A 24,473-nucleotide genomic window follows, 5' to 3' on the forward strand; every position below is an offset into this window, starting at 1 on the left:
GTTTGAGTATCAACATTCCTGCTACCTGCCCCCAGGCCCCATGTGTTCCTGATACTCTGTGTATTTAACACTGCACTTACCACCCTCTCTTAATACCTTTATGTGTCATTTCTTTTTTATGTGTCATCTATTCTCTGAGCTCCATTTATTTATTCAGTCATTTTCCCAATGACTAATTATCAAACCCCTAGTGCCAGGAACTGTTATTTGTGCTGGGGATATATCAGTAAACAAGTAAACATACAAGATTCTTGCTCTTTTGAAGTTTCCATCTAACTCCATGAAGATAATGACTACATTTACTTATCTTTGCCTCTGCTTAACACAGTTCCATACCCATAACAAGGGCTCCATAGCAGTCCCTTTTGGGAAGAGTTAGCTGTATTTTTGCAGAGCTTTACTGACTAAAGATGAAAAGCAAAAGAAAGTCCTAGAAAAATTCCCTTTCACAAATTATTAAATTAAATCCTCTGCTTTTGTTTCTGTGTCAGGGCTTTGCCATGGGCACTGAATCCCTGCCACGGTTGCCTTGGCCTGAAATACGATCAGATGCGCTGTTTCTTGATCAAATGCTTCCTTCCACCCTGGTCCATGGATGCCTTCCCAAGCATAGCTGTAGCCTCCTGCCTTAGGACCTGGGGACCCAGCTAAGGGACTGTTCCTGACAGGTGAGGATCACAAGTTGGATTATTTGTTTATTTATGTGGATACCTTGAAAGGGTCCTATAATATGATAATGATTTGATAAAATACTGACACCAGTATTGGACCCACCCTTGTTTGGTTAGGGAAGGCTGATGGCCTAAATTATGACTATTTAAAACTATCAAATGGTTTCTTATAGAAATAGTGAGGTTTAAGACAAGTATCTTTTATGACTTCTTATGACGTTTATTACTTTATTACAAATGATTATTCCTAATAATTATTGGTGGTATTAATTGAGCACTTACTAAGCACCAGGTACTGTGATAAATGCTTTATGTACATTATTTCATTTAATTGTTACACAACCTTGTGAGTATTTTATCCCCACTTTATAGATGAAGTGGCTTAGAGAGATTAAGTAACTTGCCCAAGGTCATGTAGCTAGGAGCTAGAGCCAGGACTAGGGAAAAATACTACTTCTAAAAAACTGACCCACGCATTTTGAGGACTGGGCGTGTTTCTAACAGAAGGGATCTCCTCCTCCCTGACCCTTCAGCTAATTTATACTGACTCTACTTATCTACGCAGTTTCATATGGAGACATTAAATGGGTTTAAGCCAACGCTAAAAGGCAATAATAAAGGTTATATTTTAATCTAACTATCCAAAGTTTGAAGCTCCAGATATATTTTCCACTGTGATACTAACTAGAGACAATATTTGGAACATAGACAATGCTGAAAAAGGTAGAGAACACAAGAAAAAAAACAACCACACTGAAAAACATCACAACCAAACTTTGAGGATAGTCAGGCCAAACATTCTTTCGAAGGTCAGGTTCCAAGTTCAAGGGGCTTATTTTACTTGCCTCCAAAGGCCCTTGATTTTTTCCACCGAATAAATAAGGCAATGGCCAGCAGGACAACCACCGGAATAACCAGAAGGGTTGTAATGAGAATCACGGGCACTCCCGAGCCTGGCTCTTTGATCAGTTTCTGTTTCTCTTGTATCTTCTGCAATTCTGAGGAGGCGGGTTTGTTCTCCATTTTGGTTTCAACAACTGCCTCGGATTCTTCAGGGAAAGAAGAGTTTACAATATTCAACTAACTCAAAGACTCCAAAACCCTCCCACCCGCCCCTACCCAGTCAAATTAACAGCTGCTCATGAAGAACGTGTTGAGCTCAATGCATGTGGGGTTCATATTTCAATATCTGCATCTACCGAGCTGGCAATTGTGACTAGCAAATTCCCAGTGAATGATTTTTCACCTTTAAATTGGGTTTCTTTGGTTCTAAACTTTGTTCCCTCTTTAACTATAATTCCACAAAAGATATATCCTACTTTTGCATTTTTTCAAAGTTAAAATGGACAGGCAGCATGGTGTAGGGGACAGAACTGGCATGCACGGTGGAGTCAGATGAATCTGGGCTCAAATCCCAGTTCTCCTACATAGTCAGCGTGTGTAACTTTGGGCAAGTTACTTAAGTGATCTGGGCCTTGGAAACCTCCTCTGTATAACTGTAATGATTATAACAACCTCCTTCATGAAATTATTGAGGATAAATGTTTATCATAAAAAAGGTGCTTAATAAGTATTTGTTTGCTTGTGTCTTCAGTTTATGAACCTCTTTCATGTTCAATGAATTATTAGTACCTCACATGCAGAGTTGCACATATTAATTCTAGAATTATGAAATGGAAAAAGGAACTGTGGGCTTCCCTGATGGCGCAGTGGTTGAGAATCTGCCTGCCAATGCAGGGGATACAGGTTCGAGCCCTGGTCTGGGAAGATCCCACATGCCACGGAGCAACTGGGCCCGTGAGCCACAACTACTGAGCCTGCACGTCTGGAGCCTGTGCTCCGCAACAAGAGAGGCCGCGACAGTGAGAGGCCCGCGCACCGCGATGAAGAGTGGCCCCCACTTGCCACAACTAGAGAAAGCCCTCGCACAGAAACGAAGACCCAACACAGCCAAAAAATAAATAAATAAATTAAAAAAAAAAAAAAAAAAGGAACTGTATCCTTTCCAGGTTCTTTTCTACCATTCCCAGCAAGTTGTAAGTGCGCACAGATGCACTGTATGTCCATTTGTTGTTGATGAAAATAACTTACACAACTATTCTGTGATATTGGCAGATACTGGGTAGATATCAGGCCTAAAGTACTGCTTGGGAAATTGATACAATAAAACCATATAAGCAGCTGCAGGAATCTTAATAACTACTGACTTGAAAATGAGGTTGAACCTTGAGGCATTCTTGCCCCCAAGGAGCACATATATGTGTTTGTACAAGAACCCTGTGTGTGAAGGCTGGAAGTCACAACCATGTTTGCCAAAAGGCTCACAAGGTTTCTGAACTTCAACTTTTTGGTGTGCCCTCTGCCCTATGATACAGAGTGCATCATATGGCCTCATGGAAATTTTGACAAAATGGCAGGGATAAGTGGTTTAACATGATCAAGAAAATCTTTGGTTAATATTTAATATGTATGGACACAGCTTAGTAGCTTGCTGGACACTTCTCCAAGGAAGCATTTCTTAAATTACTTAAGGCATTGTAAACACAATTTATGATACACACAATTGGGAGGTCCCAGGTTTTTGCCTCAATGTTCTGAGCCAGCCTCCTTCCCAGTCTCAGTTAAATCTATCAAGCACATACTCTGTTTCAGGCATTGTTCTCATTTAATCATCACACCAAGCCTATGAGTGGGCACTATTATTACCACCATTTTACAGATGGCCTCACAGTCTTCATTTCCTTCCCTGTACTGTGATTAAGGGGAGATCATTATTTCCCTTTCTTTATCCACTGAAGTGGGTCTTGAAACTTCAGTGGGAAAGAAGGAAGGGGATTGGTTCATAGATCTAAATGGTTCAAATTTAATCTTTCTAGGTCTCAGTTTCCAAGAGGAATATGAATGTGATTCTTACTCTTCCTGACCACTAGCTGTTTTGTCTTTTTCTTCACTGCTGTAGAAAAGGTATACAAATTGTTCTATATTTAAGCTTGTTCTGTATTTAAGCAAAAAATAACAATAAAGAGATGATAGGATTAAAAAATATAGGCCAAAGATATAGATTGGTAGTCAAGAACTTGTTGCCTTGGAAGAAGGGTTTATTTCTATTTGAAAGTGACTATAATCAGAGTAATTACATAGCACTTTCTACCTGTCATTCAGTGGTTTACCTACACCTAAGGCACTGGCTGTACCAGTTCAGATCTAGTTTCATCGATAAGGCAGAGCTAGGATCGGGCTCCAATAAAAGGAAAGAAGAACTATGAAGTAGGTGACAGACTAACAGAATCATTTTACCATTCATAGTAAGTGTGCTGAGAATGAGGTAATGAACTTGCTAAGATACACACACTGCACTTTAGAAATTCTTGATTTCCACATCCCTTCTGTACGCTGAGTGCCATCTACTAAAAATAGTTGAACTTTCTAACTTTTGGAACCAGCTGAAGAATGTTTAGATTTTAAAAGATGCTCTACATTTTAAAGAAAGAGGATAAAAAATTTTAATTTCCCAATATAAAAGAAAAAATTGCTGCTCTTCTTAGAAGACTTTATAAGTGGAGTAAAAAGCCTAAAAAATCATTATCACTTAAGAGACTAAGAATTCTATTCAAAGCGTAAAGAACAATCTAAATTCTGTCACTTTTACTCTTTATCCTAAATCCTTTAATTAAAACCCCCAGTAATTTAGAGCATCCCTGATGAAGATGGAATGGAGAAGCTCTAAGATTAGCCAGGACCTGGGGCTTCTGGAAGGTGGGGGTACCCCATGTGACATTGTGACATTCTCCTATATAAGAGCCCAGATGTATTCAATCTGCAACAAAATATGTCTTAAAACAAGCTTTCTTGGAATCTCTAGAGATACTTGGAAATAAAAAGAATTTTGAAAGCTGATGTATAGGAAGTTTTTTCCTTCTTTAAAGCAATGCATTTAGAAAGGGAGGCTAGGTGCACTCCTGCGTGAGCTCACACACACAAGCACGTGCATGTCTCTCCCCCCTTGACAGAAGGGGAGAAGCCCAGAGACCACTTGGAGTAACCGGGACAGGAAAGGACAGACATTCTTAATACAGCAACATAGCAATTATGACCCAGTCCATCACAGATGGAACGGAAGGCTGAAGGTTGTAGACGGCATACTGCCAAGTAACATGTTAGAAGACATGAAAAGTACATATAGCACCAATGAGATTACAGGCATACTTTGGAGCTATTGCGGGTTCAGTTCTGGACCAACTCAATAAAGCAAATATTGCAATTAAGCGAGTCACATAAATGTTTTTGTTTGCCAGTACATATAAAAGTTATCTTTACACTATACTGTAGTCTATTAAGGGTGCAACAGCATTGTCTTAAAAAACAATGTATATACTTTAATTTAAAAAGTTTCTTGCTAAAAATGCTAACCATTATCTGAGCCTTCAGCGAGTTCATAGTAGTAACGTCAAAGATGGTGATCACAGATCACCATAACAAATAATATTGAAAAAGTTTAAAATATTTCAAGAATTTCCAAAATGTGACACAGAGACACGAAGTGAGCAAATGCTGTTGGAAAACGGTGCCGACAGACTTGCTCAATACAGGGCTGCCATAAACCTTCCATTTGTAAAAAACACAAAGTACGTATCTGCAAAGTATTCCTGTACTCATTTTTTGGTTTGTTAAATGCAATGTGCTTCCCCTACAATGTGTTGCTCTCCATAAGGTCTAAGATGCTAACTGCTAAAAACAGAGAATTTATTTTTATTTTCTTAAGTCTGATTTGCCATCATCATCTTGTATGGTGGGGGTGGGGAAGGGGTGAAGGGCTATGCTTTTGGTGGGATATTGGCATATCTATTTTATCCCTAGTAACTTTATTGGAAAGTTTCAATCCCTTTCCTAAGTTTCTATCATCACAAATTCTCTTATCCCTGAAACTCCCTGAGAACACAACACTGGTTCTGAAGCTCTTACTGATCGGCTGTGTAACCTTTCACAGTGGGGATGAGTGTCATCAAAGGTTACTCGAATTTCAAAATTTACAATTACCATGAATCTACAGGGCTGTTAAATCTGGGATGGTGTTTCTCCCTCTCTTTGTAAGAGGTGGTTTAAATCAAGCTTCCAGATTTTGATAAAAGACAAACTCTTGGAGATCCAGAATGATTTATATTCCTTTTCGTAATAAGAAAATCATCTTTTAAAAAAAAGTTTAATGAGAGTCATACGGATTCAAAGAGGACCAGAACAAGTTCATTTGGGTTTGGGTATTCCTAACTATTAAAATGGAACTGTCATGACAAGGCATTTCAATTAAATTGACTATTTGAGCTGCTGAGAGGTTTCTCGACCTAACAGACTCAGTAGTGTGCAGGAGAGAGGATGTGGCCAGTGGGTGAGATCAGTGTGGTTGGGCTGTTCACAGCAGGTCAACCAGAATAGTCTCAGAGTTTTGGTGGGATCTATTTAAATAGAAACAGTCTGAGGCCACTTCGAAATCCCAGAGATTTCAGAGTAAACTGCAACCATCTGCAACCTGTAGTTCCTGGAAGAATTTATGGTGAATGAATTGGTGGTACTGATCTCCCCTCAGCAGTACAGTAATAGTGGTTAAGAGCATAGCTTTGGTGCCAGACTGGTTTAAACTCTGGCTCTAGCATTTAATATCTTAGTAGTAATTCTGATCCTCAATTTGCTCACATACGTAAAATGGGGATAATAGCAATTATCATATGGTTGGTGTAAGGATTAACCTTAATTCTCTGTATAGCCCATTTTTTGTGCTCCATAAATGACAGCTCTTATTAATAACAGTATCTTTTCCAACGTCTTTATTCCAGGGCAAATAGAACTTATTGATGACTCTTTACATAACAATAAGAGAAAAATAGCAGATCAGGAACTTCTTCAATATGTGTAGTATGAATGTCACTCAGTAGTGTCACCTGGGTAGAATCTCTACAAATGCCAAACAGTTGCTATTTATTTATTTTATAATATTATCTTACCCCTTTCAACCTTGAGCCGGCTATATTTTCTTATCTGCCTATATAAAATCCCTAAATTGCCTCTTGGTTCTGGCTTCTTTTCCTCTCTTTTCCACCTGCTTTCATGAAAAAGGAAAACAAGTAAGCCTAGGCTTAAGTCTTAATATCTGGGAGAATCATTTGTAAAGCAACTAAGAATTGAATCACTTTGCTACTTAAACATTAGGAACACCTCTAGTGAGTTCTTAACTACACGACAATGTCAAATCCCTGAAAACAGTAGAAAATGTATAAATATAAACTGATCCTAAGAAAGGGAGAAAATAATTTGACTGGGATTCCAAATGAACCCAGTAGTTTTGCCAGTAGCTAAATTCCATCCCCCCATGTCTTACAATACATACCAATGATATAATACTTATTTCTATATGTGAATATGCATGTATGTATGCACACACACACACACAGAGTCCTTACAGGCTATAAGTCTCTTGAAGTCAGGCAGTTTCATTGCTATAGTGCCTTACACATAGATGGCCCTCAGTAAATGTTGGGGGCTGAATGGTACTAAGATTGGAGCTTAGGGAGCAGCTAATCTTTTCAGGCCCCTATATTATTAACTCTGCAAAGATATTTTTCACTCTAAAGATTAGAGCCCATTAAGGAAGGCCTTTCCCAGCATGCTGGATGTTATTTTTCTACTTGCCTGAGGTTAAAACTTCCAAAAGTGACTGACTGACTTTTTTTCCTCTCTGAATGCCTCTGACCCACTTGTTGTAGATTTCTTACATCCCCAATCACTTTTCATCACTTGAAATCAGTGAGTTTGAGTTCATTATTACTATTCCATTTTATCAGAAAAAGCAGTGGCAGCATGTAGGTTAAAGGCTCAAGTACACAGTAGAAGTTATAGATAATTTACCAGATTATATTATATTTTTGGCCTGATAATTTTTAAGTGCAATCAAGAGTCATAAAATAATTCAACACAAATAGCCTTGGGTTTCATAGTCACAAGAGGAATCTGACCAACCTTTGATTTCCTGGACCTCAATGCCAGCCTTTTTAACTGATCGATGTTCCATTTCTGTAACACAGCACAGCAAGGAGAGAGAAAATCAGAATCCCCAAAAAGAATATTTGAAAACTTAATTTTGATATTAATTTTTCTCAGTAGATAATATTTCTTTAATTCATCAAATACATTATTATATTAGAAAAGAGTTTGATACAAATCACTAATTAGGTACCAGGTCCATGAATCCTGGATAAAATCCTCCTAGGGAAAGCTGAAATAATATTTCTAAGGTCTTCGTATCTAAACTGAGATTTTCCATGTGGAGTTTACAATTCTGTATTATTTCTGAAATATCAAGTAGTTCTGTTTTCATGTGGACATCTTAGACTGACTACTAGTTCTGCCATGTTTGATTATCAGTCTTCTAGTTGACAGATTGATTTGACTAGTTAAATACTACAACATAAATACACAAGACACTTGTTTAGTCTTCTATGGCAGTCCTATTGTTCCCAAGGTACTGTTTTTCCCAGATTTATTATTTGGTTGCATTCTGGACTGTGCAGAAGGCTTTTTCTCTTTCATAGCTGAATGCTATATTGTAGTGCTTCTCAATCAGGGGATATTTCAAAACAACTTGGGAAGTCTTCCCAAAATACCCATATTATAACCCTTCTTCTTTCTATAGGCCTTGAATGGGGTCTGGCCATGTGTGCTTTGAAAACCTTCTCCAGGTGACTTCGATATGCATCTCTGTTTAGTACCAACCGCTAGGGTGGAATAATGAGCCTTAGACGGGAATCTTAACGAGTTCAAGTATCATATTCCTATCTGTAAAATGAAGATACTAGTTAGATTTCTGAAGTTGTTTCCATCTTGAAAGGTATTTATTCATCTTTTATTCTGAAAAGCCTGGGTTCAGTCATGCAATTGGGAATTATCCATCTCTCTTTGCTTTCCTGTCTGCCTACACCTTCTGGTTCTTCTTTGAGGAGGCAGGTGGTAGGAGAGGCACACTTGCAGGGGAATGTGCAGCTACTGCTGGAGGGGAATAGTCCATGGGCACCTCTGGGCACTCAGCCCTAACTGGGTCCTTATTACAAAACAGCAAAAATTACTCAAAGGACAATTCTGAAGACAACAGTTACCAAATTAACTTGGGCTCCAAGACCTGTACAGTATATGAACAAAGTTTTTGGACTCATGATTTTACTTTTCTTTGTTATACCTTGTATTTTTTTCCTTGTTGTAATTTGCATTTTCCCTTATTATAAGTAGTATTTCTTGTCTTCATCAAGTCCACAAGTCTTTATTATTTCTCTATTTAAAACTGCTGTTGTAGGTCCTGATACCTCAAATTTATTATCCGCAATTCTTTTCCTTAACCTCATCTTCTCCTACTGTTTGGACCCTGCCATATTTTAAAAGCCTGGACACTGAGGTTCGTGGCTTACTAAGCATCTGGTACTGTTCAATTTAGAAAACTTATGTTTTTAGTATGATATCGGTGGCTATGTTAGTATACTTTTTAAGAATTAGAAATAGTGCCCAAATTGCAATTAGAAGTCTCCAAACTATCTGGCCTCATCCTGATAGAGAAACTCTTCTGTCCCCAGACACACTTTTGGAGTTACATGAAAACATAGTTCAGTATTTTGAACAAGGCTGAAGTCTAAAGGGAAAATGCAGAGGGCTTCCTGTTTGGGATGATATGTGTCTGACTCAGATGCTGGTCTTCCAAGATGCTCAGCAGCTACTGAGAGCTGAAGAGCCACGTGGGAAGGGATGCCTCAGTCAGGCCCTCTGCTTTGCCAGAGTCATCTCCTCCTTCTGGAACTAAGTTGGAATTAACATTGGCTTTCAATGTAACAGACATTACTTCAGGCATCAAGAATTTCCTGTGGAATATCTGTGGAAACAAGGGGATAACTGCCAGCAGAAAAAAAAAAAAGTTTCTTTCCGCTTTTAAAAAAGTTAATCCCTGAAATGACTACCAACAGGTCTTTTAACAACTGCCAGTCATACCTTGATTTCCTACTCTACTCCTAGCAATAAAAGGAGATGGACATGCAAATTTTTTGACATGTTTTTAAGCAATAAAACTGAGGGAAAATGTGGACAATAATGCTGTAAAAGTCATACTTTCAGTTGAGGTGAACTTCCACACGGTATTGGTGTGAGCGTCTCCAACATATACGGTCCCGTCTTCAGACGCAGTGATGTCATGAGGCATGTCAAAGTGCTGCCAAAACAAGAAGCACATAGTGCGGTGGTGAGCCTATACTTGAGGTCTTCATGAAGAGGCAGACAAACACAGTACAGCACACAAGAAAACCATAAGCATGTTACTCAAACCAGAGAAACAATGATTCCCATCAAAGCAACTCTAGGCCAAGAAGAGTCATCCCTTCACGCACTGGGCACTGACTCTGCCAGACATAATTCTGTGTGCTGGGAAACACTGAGGCAGCCTCATCACTGACTTTCAAGTCTTTTAAGAAGTGAACAGGGCTTCCCTGGTGGCGCAGTGTTTGAGAGTCCGCCTGCCGATGCAGGGGACACGGGTTCGTGCCTCGGTCCGGGAAGATCCCACATGCCGCAGAGCGGCTGGGCCCGTGAGCCGTGGCCGCTGAGCCTGCGCGTCTGGAGCCTGTGCTCCGCAACGGGAGAGGCCACAGCAGTGAGAGGCCCGCGTACCGCAAAAGAAAGAAAGAAAGAAGTGAACATTTACAAGCAGATTATTTTTTTACACTCTTGCTTAGTTGGTGTTCATTATTTACCTAATTATTTATATTTATAAATAATATCTTTTGCCTTCATATTTCTTCTACCTTTAGTCATTGTCAAATTTGCCTGTTTTAATTTATACAACTAAAAAGGACCAGGTCTTAATTTTTGTTATTATTCTCATCAAGCTATCATAAGCTTCCTTAAAAAGTATTTTTATATTACTGATAAGAGGAATCATTTCAAAGATTCAGGACATTCAGATTATTTCTGAAATGCATACTAGGCAATAAGCAGTAAGGTCGGGTTTTCTACTCTGAAGCCCAGTGTTGACAATATGTTTGGTCAGCAAAGGAAACAAACTGAGTGTGCCCTTCAGTATTTCCTGGTTTTTGTACTTACTTCAGATACACTGGTGTTTTAATATGTCTTTCTTCATGACACATTTCCATATCAAATCGTGCCATCTCAATCATGAGGACACAGGAGACAGGGGAGCACTTTATGTGAGTTTATCGGGGTCACCAAGTTAGTTTCTTGAAGAGCAGGCTTAAAATGTGCTGCTTCCATTTCCATCTGTCTACTGAAGATTTCAAGGGTGCCACGTGTCGGCTAGCTGGCAGGATGTGGTTAATTTTTTTCATTTTTGAGGCCAGGAGGCCTGCTTGAGTGTACCATTCTCAAAAATATGATCAGTGAGTATGAATAGGAACATTATCCTGACTTACGGGCTTACCAGATAGCATCTGTCCACTTTGGTTTGCTGAGTACAAAGGGTGCTAATGAGGCAAACTCCTCTTCTTAGCCCACTGTAGGAGGGGCAGAATACATGCTTTGGAGAAACTACTGTGCTTTGAAAATCAGCAACAAGTTGTCACATTGAAAAGAAAAATGAGACAGCCATGTTGAGGAGGCTCATTCCTTCAAACTATCAAATGTGCTTGACAAACGTGCAGGAGAAGGACAGAGAGCCAGAAATCAAAACATTGCCTTGCTGAAATCTCCCAAGCCAGTCCTTAAATGTTCATCTTTCTTTTGGGTTCAGCTAAGAGGTGGCAACAGAATTGCATATCACAAGGAGTTCTTCCTCTATGCCAAAATACGTTTTAAGAAACTGCTTTGCAAAAGATGTGGTTGTCAAGTACTTCATATTTTCTGATGGGAAAAATATTATAATAGGTGGAGAAACAAAGGTGAGGGGGTAACGTCTGAACTATTCGTTGGTAAGGACCTTGCTTTAAATTAATCACAGTACGTCATCAGTTCAAGGCTAGAATAACAATCAACCTCTATCTGTGGTTCTCAAACTGATCCAGGGAGACAGGGGTTCAGCTGGAAATATTTTGGGGCCACAGGAGCGGCTCAGGGGCAAGCTTAGTGATGGGACTTTGGGACCTCTATTCCTACTGCAATCACAGGCACTCAACTATAACCTTTTAAATGAATTATTCTACTGCTCTGTGTCATCTGAAACAAAATTATGCTGTAAGATTTAGTGTTAGGTTTTAAGACTTCAGAGTTGGACAGATTTAAAGATCTACTCTAGGCTTTGAAATCTTCTCTGGAGGAACCTCTCCCTAACAAAATAAAAGTGATCAGAGAAAAGAATGATAGCAACTTCCTGGGCATCTGGTGACATAGCCCAGGGCAATTTGCCCTCAAAATCTTATATTCTGTCTTAAAAATTCATAAGGAATTTGTGTTCTCCGTATCCTATGTTTGCATTAACACAAAATAATGTTTAAACTTACTTCCTATTAAGCAAAATCATTCTCTAAGAAGTTGTACCAAGTTATGTTATGGTTTAATATATCCCGCGGCCTCAATATCAAACACATTTTCGAGTCAAAAAGACCTGAGTTTAAGATCCAGGTGTGCTACTTACTGTGTAGCTTTGGATATGTAATTTCACTTGTGTGAACCTTAGGCTCAAACACTGTCAAATATTGTGATTTTAATCTCCATTGTTAAGGTTAGAGAAATAACACGAATCTGGGGTTACTATTCCCTTCTTTCTTATTTATTTATTTTTTTGGTATGGAGCAGTGGGGATTATTCCTTTCCTTTTCCACATGAGCATCCGTGCAGAAGAAAGAAGACAAAAAATGCCTGCCTGGAGGGTGTATGAAAGCCGATGCAGGGGCCATAGTCTTTGCTACGATTATGGGAGCAAGAAAGTGGGGGGCAACTAGGCATCTTTTGCCCTCACAACTTTTTGACACCATTTGATAGAATCACTTCTTTATTGTCCTACTGTCTCAGCTTCCCTGCATAGAGGTAAAGATGGAGATCATACATTCAGACATAAACATTCCTAAAGAAAGTAACAGAAGAGGGAGAACTGAAGTATATGAGGAGATAAGTAGTGGACAGGCACAAACAGCGGTAGAGACACATTATGTAAAACTTGACTTTTGACTTGCAGGAAAAAAAAATCACTTCTTACATAGGAGTCAATACACCATATTATTCCCTTCACCCAAACTTAATCTTTGTGATGATAATCTAATTAAGTGAAAATTCTGAGAGATTCATAAACCGGTTTCAGTTTACTGAGTCAACACAGAACACATTTCTACGTTTTGGTGTAATATCAAGTCTTTGTTTATTGAAAGGAAAAGCAAATTTCATCTTGGAGTTAGACTCTCTTTTCAAGTTTGCTGTATTGACCCATATATTGTGACTTATTCATTGTTGAATGTCTGATGAATACTGATGTTTAGGCACAAGGCTGTCTGAAATTTCCATTCAGGGCTGCTCTCACTTTTATGAGAGTACGGCTCATTTAGAATCTAGCCTCTAGCTTAGCACTCAGTGTTGATTTCTAGATGCATATTTGAATTAAAAGTTAATATCCTGATTGACATAGTTCATTATTAATTAAAAGAACAATCAAGCAAACATTGTGTTAATGGAAAGTGAAGACCTGAAAGGAAGTGAAGTATCTCACTTTCTTTATCAATAGATATGAAGAAGCTCAAAGCAGCGAGACAATGAAGATCAGATAATCAGTCAGGATCTGAAACACTACTGAGGTAAAATACCTATTATCAATGTAATGAATTTCTTTCTGAAGGGCTATTATGATTGGAAATTTGATTGCTTATTGCTTTTCAGGTGAAATACTTCTACTAAAAGTCCTGTTTGTTATGTATCAATAGAAACTCCAAAAAAAAAAAAAAAAAGAAAGAAAGAAATTTGTACAGGAATCTTTACTTCAGATTCAGTTTGGTTCAACTTGGATCCTGTAAGTTTTGTTAAACTTCAACTGAGGGAAAGGCTGTGCCCTGTTCTGTTCACCATTGTATCCTTAGTATCTAGCATAATGCCTGACACAGAGTAGGTACTTAATAAATAGCTCTAGAATGAATTTTAATAAATCCCAGACTGGCTGTCAGTGTTCTAACATTGGCATTGTAAAGTGTTTTTTTTTTTTAAGCTAGCAAATTTGGTGTCTTAGAGAATACTATAAGAATTTGAGTATGGAAATATGGTTTATCCAGTGGCTTACACGACAGCTGCATTTTGATCCATCAAAGCTGATAAATCTTTACAAATTTTGAAAAATAACTCTTATTTGCAGCATTTTACCTAAAATCTATGTACCACAAGCACATTCAGGCAGTGTATATGAGCATTCTGATCATTTTGGCAATCATTTTGCAAAGAAAGCAAACTGAGGAGACAGAGGGCTATGGGCACACTGCACCACAGTCACTCTGTTTGTAAAAAGCACTGTTAGAATAAACAGTGGTATACCATTGTGAGGTCAAAACTAGACTTTAGTCTTTTACCTAAACCAAATCTCTAGAACTTGCATACATTCTGAGAAGTGCTATTTTCAAGTCCTGTTGCTCAGTGTAGTCATAGCATAAAAAAAGCAAACACGATTTCTGTTGAAGCTAAGAGAACTATAAAATTATAGTTTAACATATTGTGATATCTTCTTTACTTGGATGAAACCAGGAAAAGACTTACATTTTAGATAATCTAACTACAGTGAATTTAAACCTGCTCTTGTGTGCAAATCAACTAAGAACCTTAGAATTGCGTACAGTGTTAATTTGCATCTGAAGAAATTCATTGAGGAATAGATAAGGACATTTATTCTAAATGAAACATAGTATACAGCACTCCCATCAACCTCGCTAAGAAAGTAATCACATGTCCTTTAAGTTTTTAAAAACTTATTCAAGTATAAATCGAATTCCAAGATTCATATTTTAGTTTTATTCTCATGAAAACTGATACATAGTTAATGTATGTGAATACCTTGCGCACTGGCTTGAAGACGTCTATAATTTCCCCATTGGAAAAGTTCATCACAAATCCTTGTACAGGTTCTTGGTCCTCAAAGTAAGGCTTCCCATTCACCGCAAAGAGCAAACCTGTGACAACATATCCAGTCAACCTTCCTTTAAAATATGGATAAGACTGGCTTTTCAATACATGTGTGTACATCACACAAACAAGAAATGTAGGGTCAACCTGGTTCCTCCAATTGGCAACAAAAGTAGAAAACAAAATACTTAGCAGATGTCTCTTTCTGAGTAATAAGATAAGGGGCAAACAGGTTAGGAGACTAACTTCCTTGTAATAGAAAAACCAGGAACTGCAAAGCTTGTTCCACTTAGGAAGTCAGTAGAAATCAGGAATACATAGATATGGAGGAGATGACATAGGTAGAGGAATAGATATATAGACATCACAGGTATTCTAAATAGGGATGGGAAGAGTCAGGTTATTTAAGGCAATCATTCTGCGGTATCAGATCTTTTAAAAAATATGTAATATCTACTATAGCTACAAGTAGAATCAGAGAAAAATATGCAAAGGAAGTGAAGTTACACTGTAGATAGAATAATGATCCGATTTTAAACAACTAACACTTGAACATGTGAGATGCATATTTCAGATTATCAAAGACATTTTTTCCTAATTAAAAAAATTAGACCACCTTTTTATATTAATTCCATGAATACTCTTTGAAGTAAAATTATATTTCTTAGTATAGTAGTGTTTATCCAAAATAATGGAAACTGTAATGTTTTGGTTAAATAAATACTTCAGATGATTGAATATTATGTTTTAAAGAATTAAAACACTAAAATATACACAATACTAAACCAGTGTTGAAGGGTTTTTCATCTTTCTTTAGGATTTCAGGATAGGGGTCTTTAGCAAATCATATTAAGAAAAAAATCAACACTATCAACACCATTTACTATTGTGTAACGTTGTAGAGAGAATTCCAATTATAATACACTTTGTCTTTTGCTGAGATTCTCTTTTTAACCAGATTTCCTCTCATCTTTTCTCCTGATGTTTTTCTCCTCATATTTATTTTTTTTCATTATGAACTGGATCACCCTCTTTGTTAAGTAAATGGTCTTGCCAAATTTATTCTTTAAATATGAGGTAAAAACCAACATGAGAATTTATCTTTCATTGACATTATTGAGTCCTTTATTACTTTCTTTTATTACTTATTCCTTAGTGAAGCCAAACTTGTTCCTATTTCAGTCACTTGAGTCCCTTTATTCCATGTCCTAAATAAATTGGGGGCTGCCTCAGAAGATAGTAGCCATACACAACTTTAATAGCATAAGAAATATAAATATTATAGTGATAACCATGTAGTTAATGCAACTTTAATATAGGTATAGATATATTTACTAAATATATTGCAAAAACTGTATATAAATTCTAGAAATATATTTTCAGTTGTTCAGTATTCATGATATAAAGAAATCTTATGCTAACTTAATTTTTAATATGAATTAAATGAACCTTATTTTGTAAGTTTGGATTATTTTTCTGAGTTTCTTTAAGTCAAGAAATCTATTTTGAAAATGAGAAAAAAATTCCAGATTTCATTGATCATTTCTCCTGACATTTACACATAAGCCTCACTTACGTCACCTATTTATCTTAAAAAAATTGGCTGACACTCTTTAAAAAAATGTGAAGCAGAAGTATTTTGAATACTGGTTTTATCAACATATACCATCTGTTGATGATGTGTGAAGACATAATATTAATCATTTAATAACTAAAGCAAATGACCATGATTAAGGAAAAATAAAAATCAACGTTTGGGAACCATTTTTTAATCCATCACAAACAGCTGCTAAATCTTTTGAGTTCTTCATTATTTCCATATAAAGAACAGTGGCACTTGAGTTGAAAATGATTTACAATGCACTAACAGTTTTAAATATTTTAAGATCTGATATATAAGTCATCTTCAATCCCTTAATAAAAAAATTACAGTAAGAGCATATTAAGATAAGACAAACACTTAAGAATAGAGTGTAGTATGAAAAAACACAAAAAATAAAGATGAAATACCTGGTATATATGAAATTGCAAATACATTTCTTCCAAACGATGCATGCTTAATCTCTCGCACAAATTCTTTGGTGTCAGTTTTAAAACACTGGATCCGACCGTTTTCCCTGTCTGCCACACATAATTGGCCCAAATGAGGCACTAGGGCCAAGCTGTGAGGAACACTGAACTGGCCTGGTTTAGGATTGCTCTCAGTAGACGCTACAGAACAAAGAAAAACCTCAGATTTACAATTTGTAAAATCACCCAAAGTCTGACTCTAAAGTTTTATAATTTTCAAAATTCATGACAGTAAACCACTAAGTATCTGGAACCAGGGGAAAAAGAAGTTAAAGCAGTTGATATCTCTTACCTACAAACACATTACAGATTTTCTCCTTATTTGGACAAACTTTAAAGTTTTTGGGTAGAAGCATTCTTTTTCCTCTTATAAGACTCTGTGTGTGTGTGTGTGTGTGTGTGTGTGTGTGTGTGTGTGTGTGTGTGAACAGCCAACTGGATGCATAAGGCCAATCTCCTGTTCCTAATGATGTTGGCCAATAATTATAATTAGAGATCAAGAGTCTTACTGAGTACCTTCTCCCCACTGTGTGATGAACTTTCCACTTGGTGAAAACTGCACGATCCGACTGTTGCAGTAACCATCTGCTACATAGATGGTTCCTGTGTCTGGATCCACAGCCACATCAGTAGGTTGACAGAAGTGATTCTGGTCACTGCCTGGTTGCATGCTCTTTCCCAGGATTAACAGAGGGGCTTCTTTATTGTCTGCATTCAGTTTGAACACCTTTTAAAAAAAGAACAAAAGCCTTACCCACTTTGCATGGTTGTAATTGACACATACCCACCTGACTAAGGCAATCAGTGTAAGCTTTCAGAGACTTATTTAAAAGCAGGTACTTTTCAGAACTGGATGGGACTCTAGAAATCATCTGGTCTGATTCCTTCATATGAAAAATGAGGCTTATAGAGATTAAGTGACCTGCCCAAGGTCATCCAGGTCATTAGTGGTGAACGGAGACTAGTATGGATGTCCTGTTCCACCCATCCCCACACTTCCTTTTTGTCTTTCCTTAGCTAATAGTAGAATGCTCTCCAGACAATACAAGAGCAATAAATGTTTACTGAGATGATGTTTGAAGACTAGCTATGCCTTCTGAGCTCTAGTTTCTTTTCCTACTTCTTTCCCATCTACTCATTAAACAGGTATTAAACATGAGCTTATCTTTTAAGGGAAAGACATTATGATATATATACCCTGACGGAAATATAACTTCCTTTAAAAAGAACAAAGATTTGCTGTTTTACATATAAACGTATATACTAGAGACTTTGGCTCAATTTATAGAAGATTAAGGTAGCTTAAGAAAAATACATAAAACACATAAAGTGATTAAAAAAAAGAACTAAGACCTGGGGACAGAGGAAAGAAAAGCAGATATGGAAAGCTAAGGAGGTTGGGAGAAACCAAACAGTTGGTAGAGTGAAGCTTCACATCTGGCCCTAAGATTCCTGCCAGCCACACAGAGAAGTGTTACTTGATCATTTACATGTAAGTTTTTCCTAGCCCTGAGTTCTAAAAGCACCATTTCAGATATGGCTGTTCCATTCTTTTGTTATAAACGTTCTGGGTCACAAAGAAAGACCCGGGGTGGGGGGTGGTGGCCGAATGAACTGGGAGATTGGGATTGACATATATACACTAATATGTATAAAACAGATAACTAATAAGAACCTGCTGTGTAAAAAAAATACAATAAAATAAAATAAAAAAAAGACCCAGAGGGCTTCCCTGGTGGCGCAGTGGTTGGGAGTCTGCCTGCTAATGCAGGGGACATGGGTTCTTCATTAACTTTTATTTGAATAACTGCCAAATGGAAGATTACCTGATGAAGAGCCACATCTGTGACCCAATAATTTCCATCTTTATCTATACTTAAGCCATGTGGCAAGTAAAACCTGCAAAATAAAGATAATTGTTGTAATTATATAATTACTCCCAAAGCATACATGAGAGGACATTTTTTTGCTAATTAATTTGTAAAGGCAATATAAATTTAAAAACTGATAAATGTATACCTGTATTACTAAAGAAAAGACCAAGATGAATTGTTAAATGAAAATACCCATTTTAATAGAGACCTCCTTGTGAAAAATTTTACATGGTATTTAACCATCTAAAAATCTATACACGAAGCCTATGTATCAATTACAAATATTATAAATTATGGTATATTAAATAACATCAATTTGAAAACAAGTTCTAAGATCATAGAGAAATGTGTATAAAACAAACTGTCTAGAGAATTATAAATGGATTTATATGGTTTGAATAGCTTAAATATGCTGCAAGGTAATATAATGCTGTACTAATATAAAATATTAAATATATGACTGAAAAGCTTTAAGAGTACCTACTAAAGACAGTAAAACCCAAAGAAAACAACTTCCAGCAGACATGGGCTGTGATCATCTGAGCAAAGAGAAGTGGTGTGCTGGATAATCATTAGAGAAGGTTAATCTGTTTAACAAATCAATTGGAACGACCTGGATAAGAGAACTGTAACGTGGACAGAGACTCACAGGCTTAAGGAACTTGGACAGAGTTAAAAACACATGGACAATGTCTTAATGTGATTGTGGTCAAACCTGACAATCCACAAGCTCTGTTTGTCAGCTTCTAGCTTTTGCAAGGTGTTGTAATCACAGATTTTTTTTTTTCATGAGCCAAGAATGTAACACCCTGATCTTGACTAATAAACTGAACTAGATCTCTCTTTTGGTGACTGAATGTGAGAGTTATGATTTGCTTTCAACATAAAAACCCCACTGTTGGCCAAGTTGATTTAGCAGCAGTTGCTCTGCCTTCCTCTTTAATTCCTTTCTGGAATGAGATGCTTCTGATTAATGGGTAGAGCACTGAAGAGACAGGTTCAGACACAATGAGTGGTGGGGCTGGTATATTAGAATTTGGCCCCTGACTCACCATCTTAGAATCCTATAAAAAGCTAATTATTACCATCTCCATAAGCAGCTGCATTCAAAGTGGATGGCTCCCTGCCTTTCAAAGAAGCTGGCTTTCCCTGTGCCTAAGCAGATGGAGTAGGGTATAGATCCTAACACTGCCAGGTTATAGCTGTTGTGGACACTCTGTAAGCAGGTGTCCCTTTCTCTCAATGACCATGAATATCAGCCAACTTTTTTTGGCTGCCAAATGCCATCTAGGAATAAGACCAAATAATGAGCAGCTTTCAAAGTCAAATTACCTATGCATGCTATGGAAAGCTGAAAGTGACATTTGTTTAGTCTTCACTTTGAGATGGGAAGAGAGAAGGCTTTTTTCTTAATGGTGATTGGTTGGTGAATTTGGTTATGTAACTTTTCTGCTCAAGAATTTTTTTTTTATCCTTCAGATCTAGCTGAGTAGCAAGTCACTTCATTAGCATGTGTATCAATTCTCTCTGAAGCTTGACTACCTACTAGAATCACCTGGGGAGCTTTCAAACTACTATTTTGATACCTGGGCCCCCTCCCAGACTAAATCTCAATCTAATTTTTGGAAGCATCCCAGGTGATTCTAATATTCAGTCAGGGTTTAGAACCACCTCTTTAGAAAATGAAAGACAGTCAAGTAATTTAACTCACAGATTTTTCCCACTGGACTGGAGTACTGCAGCATTATTTGGATCTATGACAAGAATAGTGTCTTCTTCAATTGGCCCGAGACCTCTTTGCTGGTAAATAAACTTACTGTCAAAAGAGCTAAAAAAAAAAAAAAAGCATTAGTCTAGGAAAATAAACCAATCAGAAACATCAGTGAACTTGAGAAACGCAGACCATTCACTTGAGATTTTAAATAGAGAATCAAGAGAAGGGCTCAGATGTGCCTGACTTCACTCTTTGCCCTTCACACTTCAGATATACCATTAGCCTGAAGAACTAGTGAATGGTCAGTGGAGCAGCAGCATGGGCAGTGCCTGGAGATGCAAGGTTTCAGACGTACCAAATATGAATCGGCACTTTCACAAGATCCCCAGGTGAGTCATATCCACATGAGACTTTGAGAAACACTACCTAGAACTCTTAAAGAAACTAATTTTTTTCAAAGGCTCTTCCAAATGTTTTAATTCAACAGTTATTTTCTTTCAAACTACAAAAGAAGGCATAACAACTTTTTGTGCAATGATAAGGAAAATGTAAATGATAGCAGGAAGGATAGTGATCAAAACTATGTTTGCTATTGTACTTGCTGTAGGTACAACATGCAGATACATATTAGGATGTAGAATGGAATGTTCAAAATATTTCGAAAATATAAAACGTAATTGATTCTTGGAACAAAAATGTGTTTAGAGACAAAACTTTTTCCGTATAACAATTTTTCTGTAAGTACAAAATGGACATCTATATAATAATTAATGTAAACACTAAAATGAATATGACAATTTCTGCTTTTTAAACTCTGTACCTTCCAGGTTATTATAAAATATTATGAACATGTATGTTTATATATATTTTTCATTTATATTTCTATCTGAATTGTTAGTAATATCTTTCTTTAAGTTGACAGTTATCACAGACATTGTACTTATTTAAATACCTGTTTTGGAAATTATCTGAGATAAATAACAAAGATAAGCTCTTCTAATGTAAGCTTATGTGAAAGAGGAAAAAATACAAAGTGCCAAGAGACCAACTTATATTTTCAAAAGCAAGGAATTGATTAGCACATAGTTAAGCCATATGTGTGTGGGTGTTGGGGGGGCATAAAAATATATAATATATATATTTTGTCATGAATATTTCTGTAAAATAGAATTTCCCTTATAGAATCAGACAAGTCTGTGAAAAAAACTATTAATATTTTGTAGTTCAACTGTATAGGCAAAAGAATCTGAATAATATTAAATATTTATGGAGAGACATTTGCAAATTTGGAAGGCGACAGACTGCTCAAATCTGTCATACCTCTATTGATTAGTTGGTTAGTATTACTTATGCAAAGTCCCAGTAGGAGAACAAAAATTTCAAAATTACATTCTCTTGCCATTAAAAATATATATCACAATTATTTGAGCTTCTTGACTGTCATAGTCTTTTGGGTATCTTTTTCCTGAAAGATACTAATAAGTCCCTGAAGCAGTTCTTATTAATGATGCATTCAATTGAATAAAAAATATTGATTCAGCTTTCTCGACCTAAAACTTAAGTAATATTGCTTACATACGCTATTACATGTAGTTAAAACCACACACCAGTACCTAGAAAAAAAATACATAAGTTAACAAAATGGAAGTAACATCACTAACAGAGCAGGTTTTATAAGACAGTCATGAGATCTCTATTAAATTGAAATAAAGAATTTTATTAGTTCAAACCAATGTAAGAATATACAAGGTATTATTAAATCAGGAGACACTGGTAAAGAGCAAACGTGAAGTAACTCTTTCTCACTACTATGAAACACCAGAGTTTATCCTATATATGAAACTGTATTTTCAATGTGACTTTCTGTACTAAGAACATCATACCAATTCCCCTAGAAAACAAAGGTATTGGATTCAACCATCAGTGATCTATATTTTTAACAACTTGTCTATGATACTGGACAACTTAAGTTCAGTATGTCTAAGACTCATAGTATGCTACAGTTTTATATTCATATGTAATAGGATAAAGTCTCTTCATTTATCATTTCTTTTAAGGCCTAAGTCATATTTCTCATTCAGAAACATTTCATGATTTGTAGTGGCATAATGGTAATTTAAATAATGTGAAAATTATGTTTTCTCTGACTTTAAGGAGTTAAAATTTGTTTTCCCTTTTTTTTTTTTTAAAGAAAATTTGAGATAACTGTAGATTTACATGCAGTTGCAAGAAAAAATAATACAGAGAGATTCTGTGTATACTTTACCTAGTTTCCTCCATGGTAGCATTTTGCACAACCACAGTACAATATCATAACCAGGATATTGATATTGATAAAATCCACTGATTATACTTAGCTTTCCCTTTCCATTTTGTATTTCCTAAAATTTTCATTTATTCTTGCAGTTTATTTACTTGGGCATGGAATATACTAGTACATTACTTCTCCACCCCACCCCCACCTAGGAGTTAGTAATATGGAAAGTTACCGAGTCCTCATAATTCTTACCAAGTGCTATCCATTTGATATGCAGACAGTGTTCTGATCCACTATTGACAGCTAATAACAGTGGCAGTCCAATTGCCTATTGCATATCTTGATAAAACTGGAGCCTATCAGACCTCAGCATACCTAATTCCATATCTCTTATCTGAAAAATGACAAACCATACAGGAAGCCTGACATATTTACTTGTTCATGATTTCCCCAAGCAATAGGTTGCAGCAACAGCAATTCTTTGGTCTGTCTTGTCATTCACTTAAATATTCACCATCGGTCTTAAATCTCTACTATTTTAGGAAATAACATTCCTACAACTTATGATGGAGAGAAAGTAGATCTCCCCACCCCCACGTTCAGGAGCATATGTTGACCTCCTCTAATTTAAGTCATGTTTTTTATAGCTTCAGCTTATTTCTCCAGACACTTAAATATTTAAAAATGCAAACTCTAGTTTAAATTACTCTCTGGCAGCCATGTAAGCTCAAAGTCAAGAACCTGCGATATTGAGCTTGGCTTCCAAGAAAACAAGCTATGTCAAGGAAGAAACATAAATAAACCCTGACTCACAGTCCTAATGCTAGTCAGATCGAATGAAATGTTGTAGCTGATGCGTAGGTAAGTGAAAACATCCTTTATCAATGGTACTGTTCTGCACTGCTCATGAATACAGAAAAAAATGTATCAAGTAGTTGATATTTTGCTGTCACAAACCTAAATTGTGTGTGGGCATCTATACTCACAATCTAGAAATGTCAGATTTCTAATGGTGGGAAAAATAGCAAAATTAACTAATTTGAGGATCATACTCTTTTATTTTATTAACCATTTTCTGGTGATGTTATAATAAATTGTGAAATAGCAAATGAAAGAGCCAAAAGAAAAATAAGTAACAAAGTAAATAAGCTACAGAGTAAATAAATCAGATTTTGATAATAAAAATTTGGATACACAGAAAACATCAGATCTCTCAACTTATCAAGATTTTTTTCTTAGTATCTCATTACAATGTAACAACTCATAATATGGTTTGGGTTTTAGTGTTGTTTTTTTTTTTATTATCACAAATTACTCCCATGTCATTAGCATGTACAGAGGGCATTTTACGTGATGCTTTAGACTAACCACTTTTCCTTTGGTATTTGGCTCTATGATTATTAGTCATAGTATTACTACACTTCCCCGTATCCATTAAGGATCTCAGTGATTAGGCAAGTTCTTGAATTTACTGATATTAGCATCATTTGAATATACTAATTTACTTCAGTAACATAAATAACAAATAATAACATTCTAGAATTCTTAGAAAGATCATAGCTTTAAGGAATTGACCACAACACAAGAGGCCCAACCGTTTCACTGAAAATCTTTTGTGATACCATTTACCAGATGTCTATATGTTTAAACTGGCAGCATCAAGGGACATTCAGTCCCTCAGTGGATTGGATGATGAGCCCTAATCCTTTCACTTGGGATCACTGGAGCCTCATGCAACTAACAGCTGGCCCCTGGCAGTTACACAGGGCAAGTAATAAAAGGAATTGATGTTTTTCTGAAATGGGAAAATCACACACACACACACA

General features: G+C 36.6%; 1 protein-coding gene across 6 annotated transcripts in view; it reads right to left on the bottom strand.

Moving 5' to 3' along the window:
* Positions 1-24,473, bottom strand: part of PAM (peptidylglycine alpha-amidating monooxygenase) — a 154,239-nt gene that overhangs the window by 2,915 nt on the left and 126,851 nt on the right. For 4 of the 6 annotated variants that reach the window (XM_007449913.1, XM_007449910.1, XM_007449908.1 and 1 more), the window contains 8 exons: positions 20,388-20,504; positions 18,629-18,701; positions 17,319-17,529; positions 16,743-16,943; positions 14,664-14,779; positions 9,807-9,906; positions 7,680-7,733; positions 1,517-1,720 (listed from right to left, as the gene is read on the bottom strand). In XM_007449913.1, the coding sequence (XP_007449975.1) occupies positions 1,517-1,720; positions 7,680-7,733; positions 9,807-9,906; positions 14,664-14,779; positions 16,743-16,943; positions 17,319-17,529; positions 18,629-18,701; positions 20,388-20,504 (1,076 nt within the window). The remainder of the gene's footprint in view (positions 1-1,516; positions 1,721-7,679; positions 7,734-9,806; positions 9,907-14,663; positions 14,780-16,742; positions 16,944-17,318; positions 17,530-18,628; positions 18,702-20,387; positions 20,505-24,473) is intronic. The other 2 variants (XM_007449911.1, XM_007449912.1) reach the window with 1 other exon arrangement.

The sequence above is a fragment of the Lipotes vexillifer genome, unplaced genomic scaffold (genome assembly GCF_000442215.2).
Source record: "Lipotes vexillifer unplaced genomic scaffold, Lipotes_vexillifer_v1.1 scaffold742, whole genome shotgun sequence".
Lineage (NCBI taxonomy): Eukaryota > Metazoa > Chordata > Mammalia > Artiodactyla > Lipotidae > Lipotes > Lipotes vexillifer.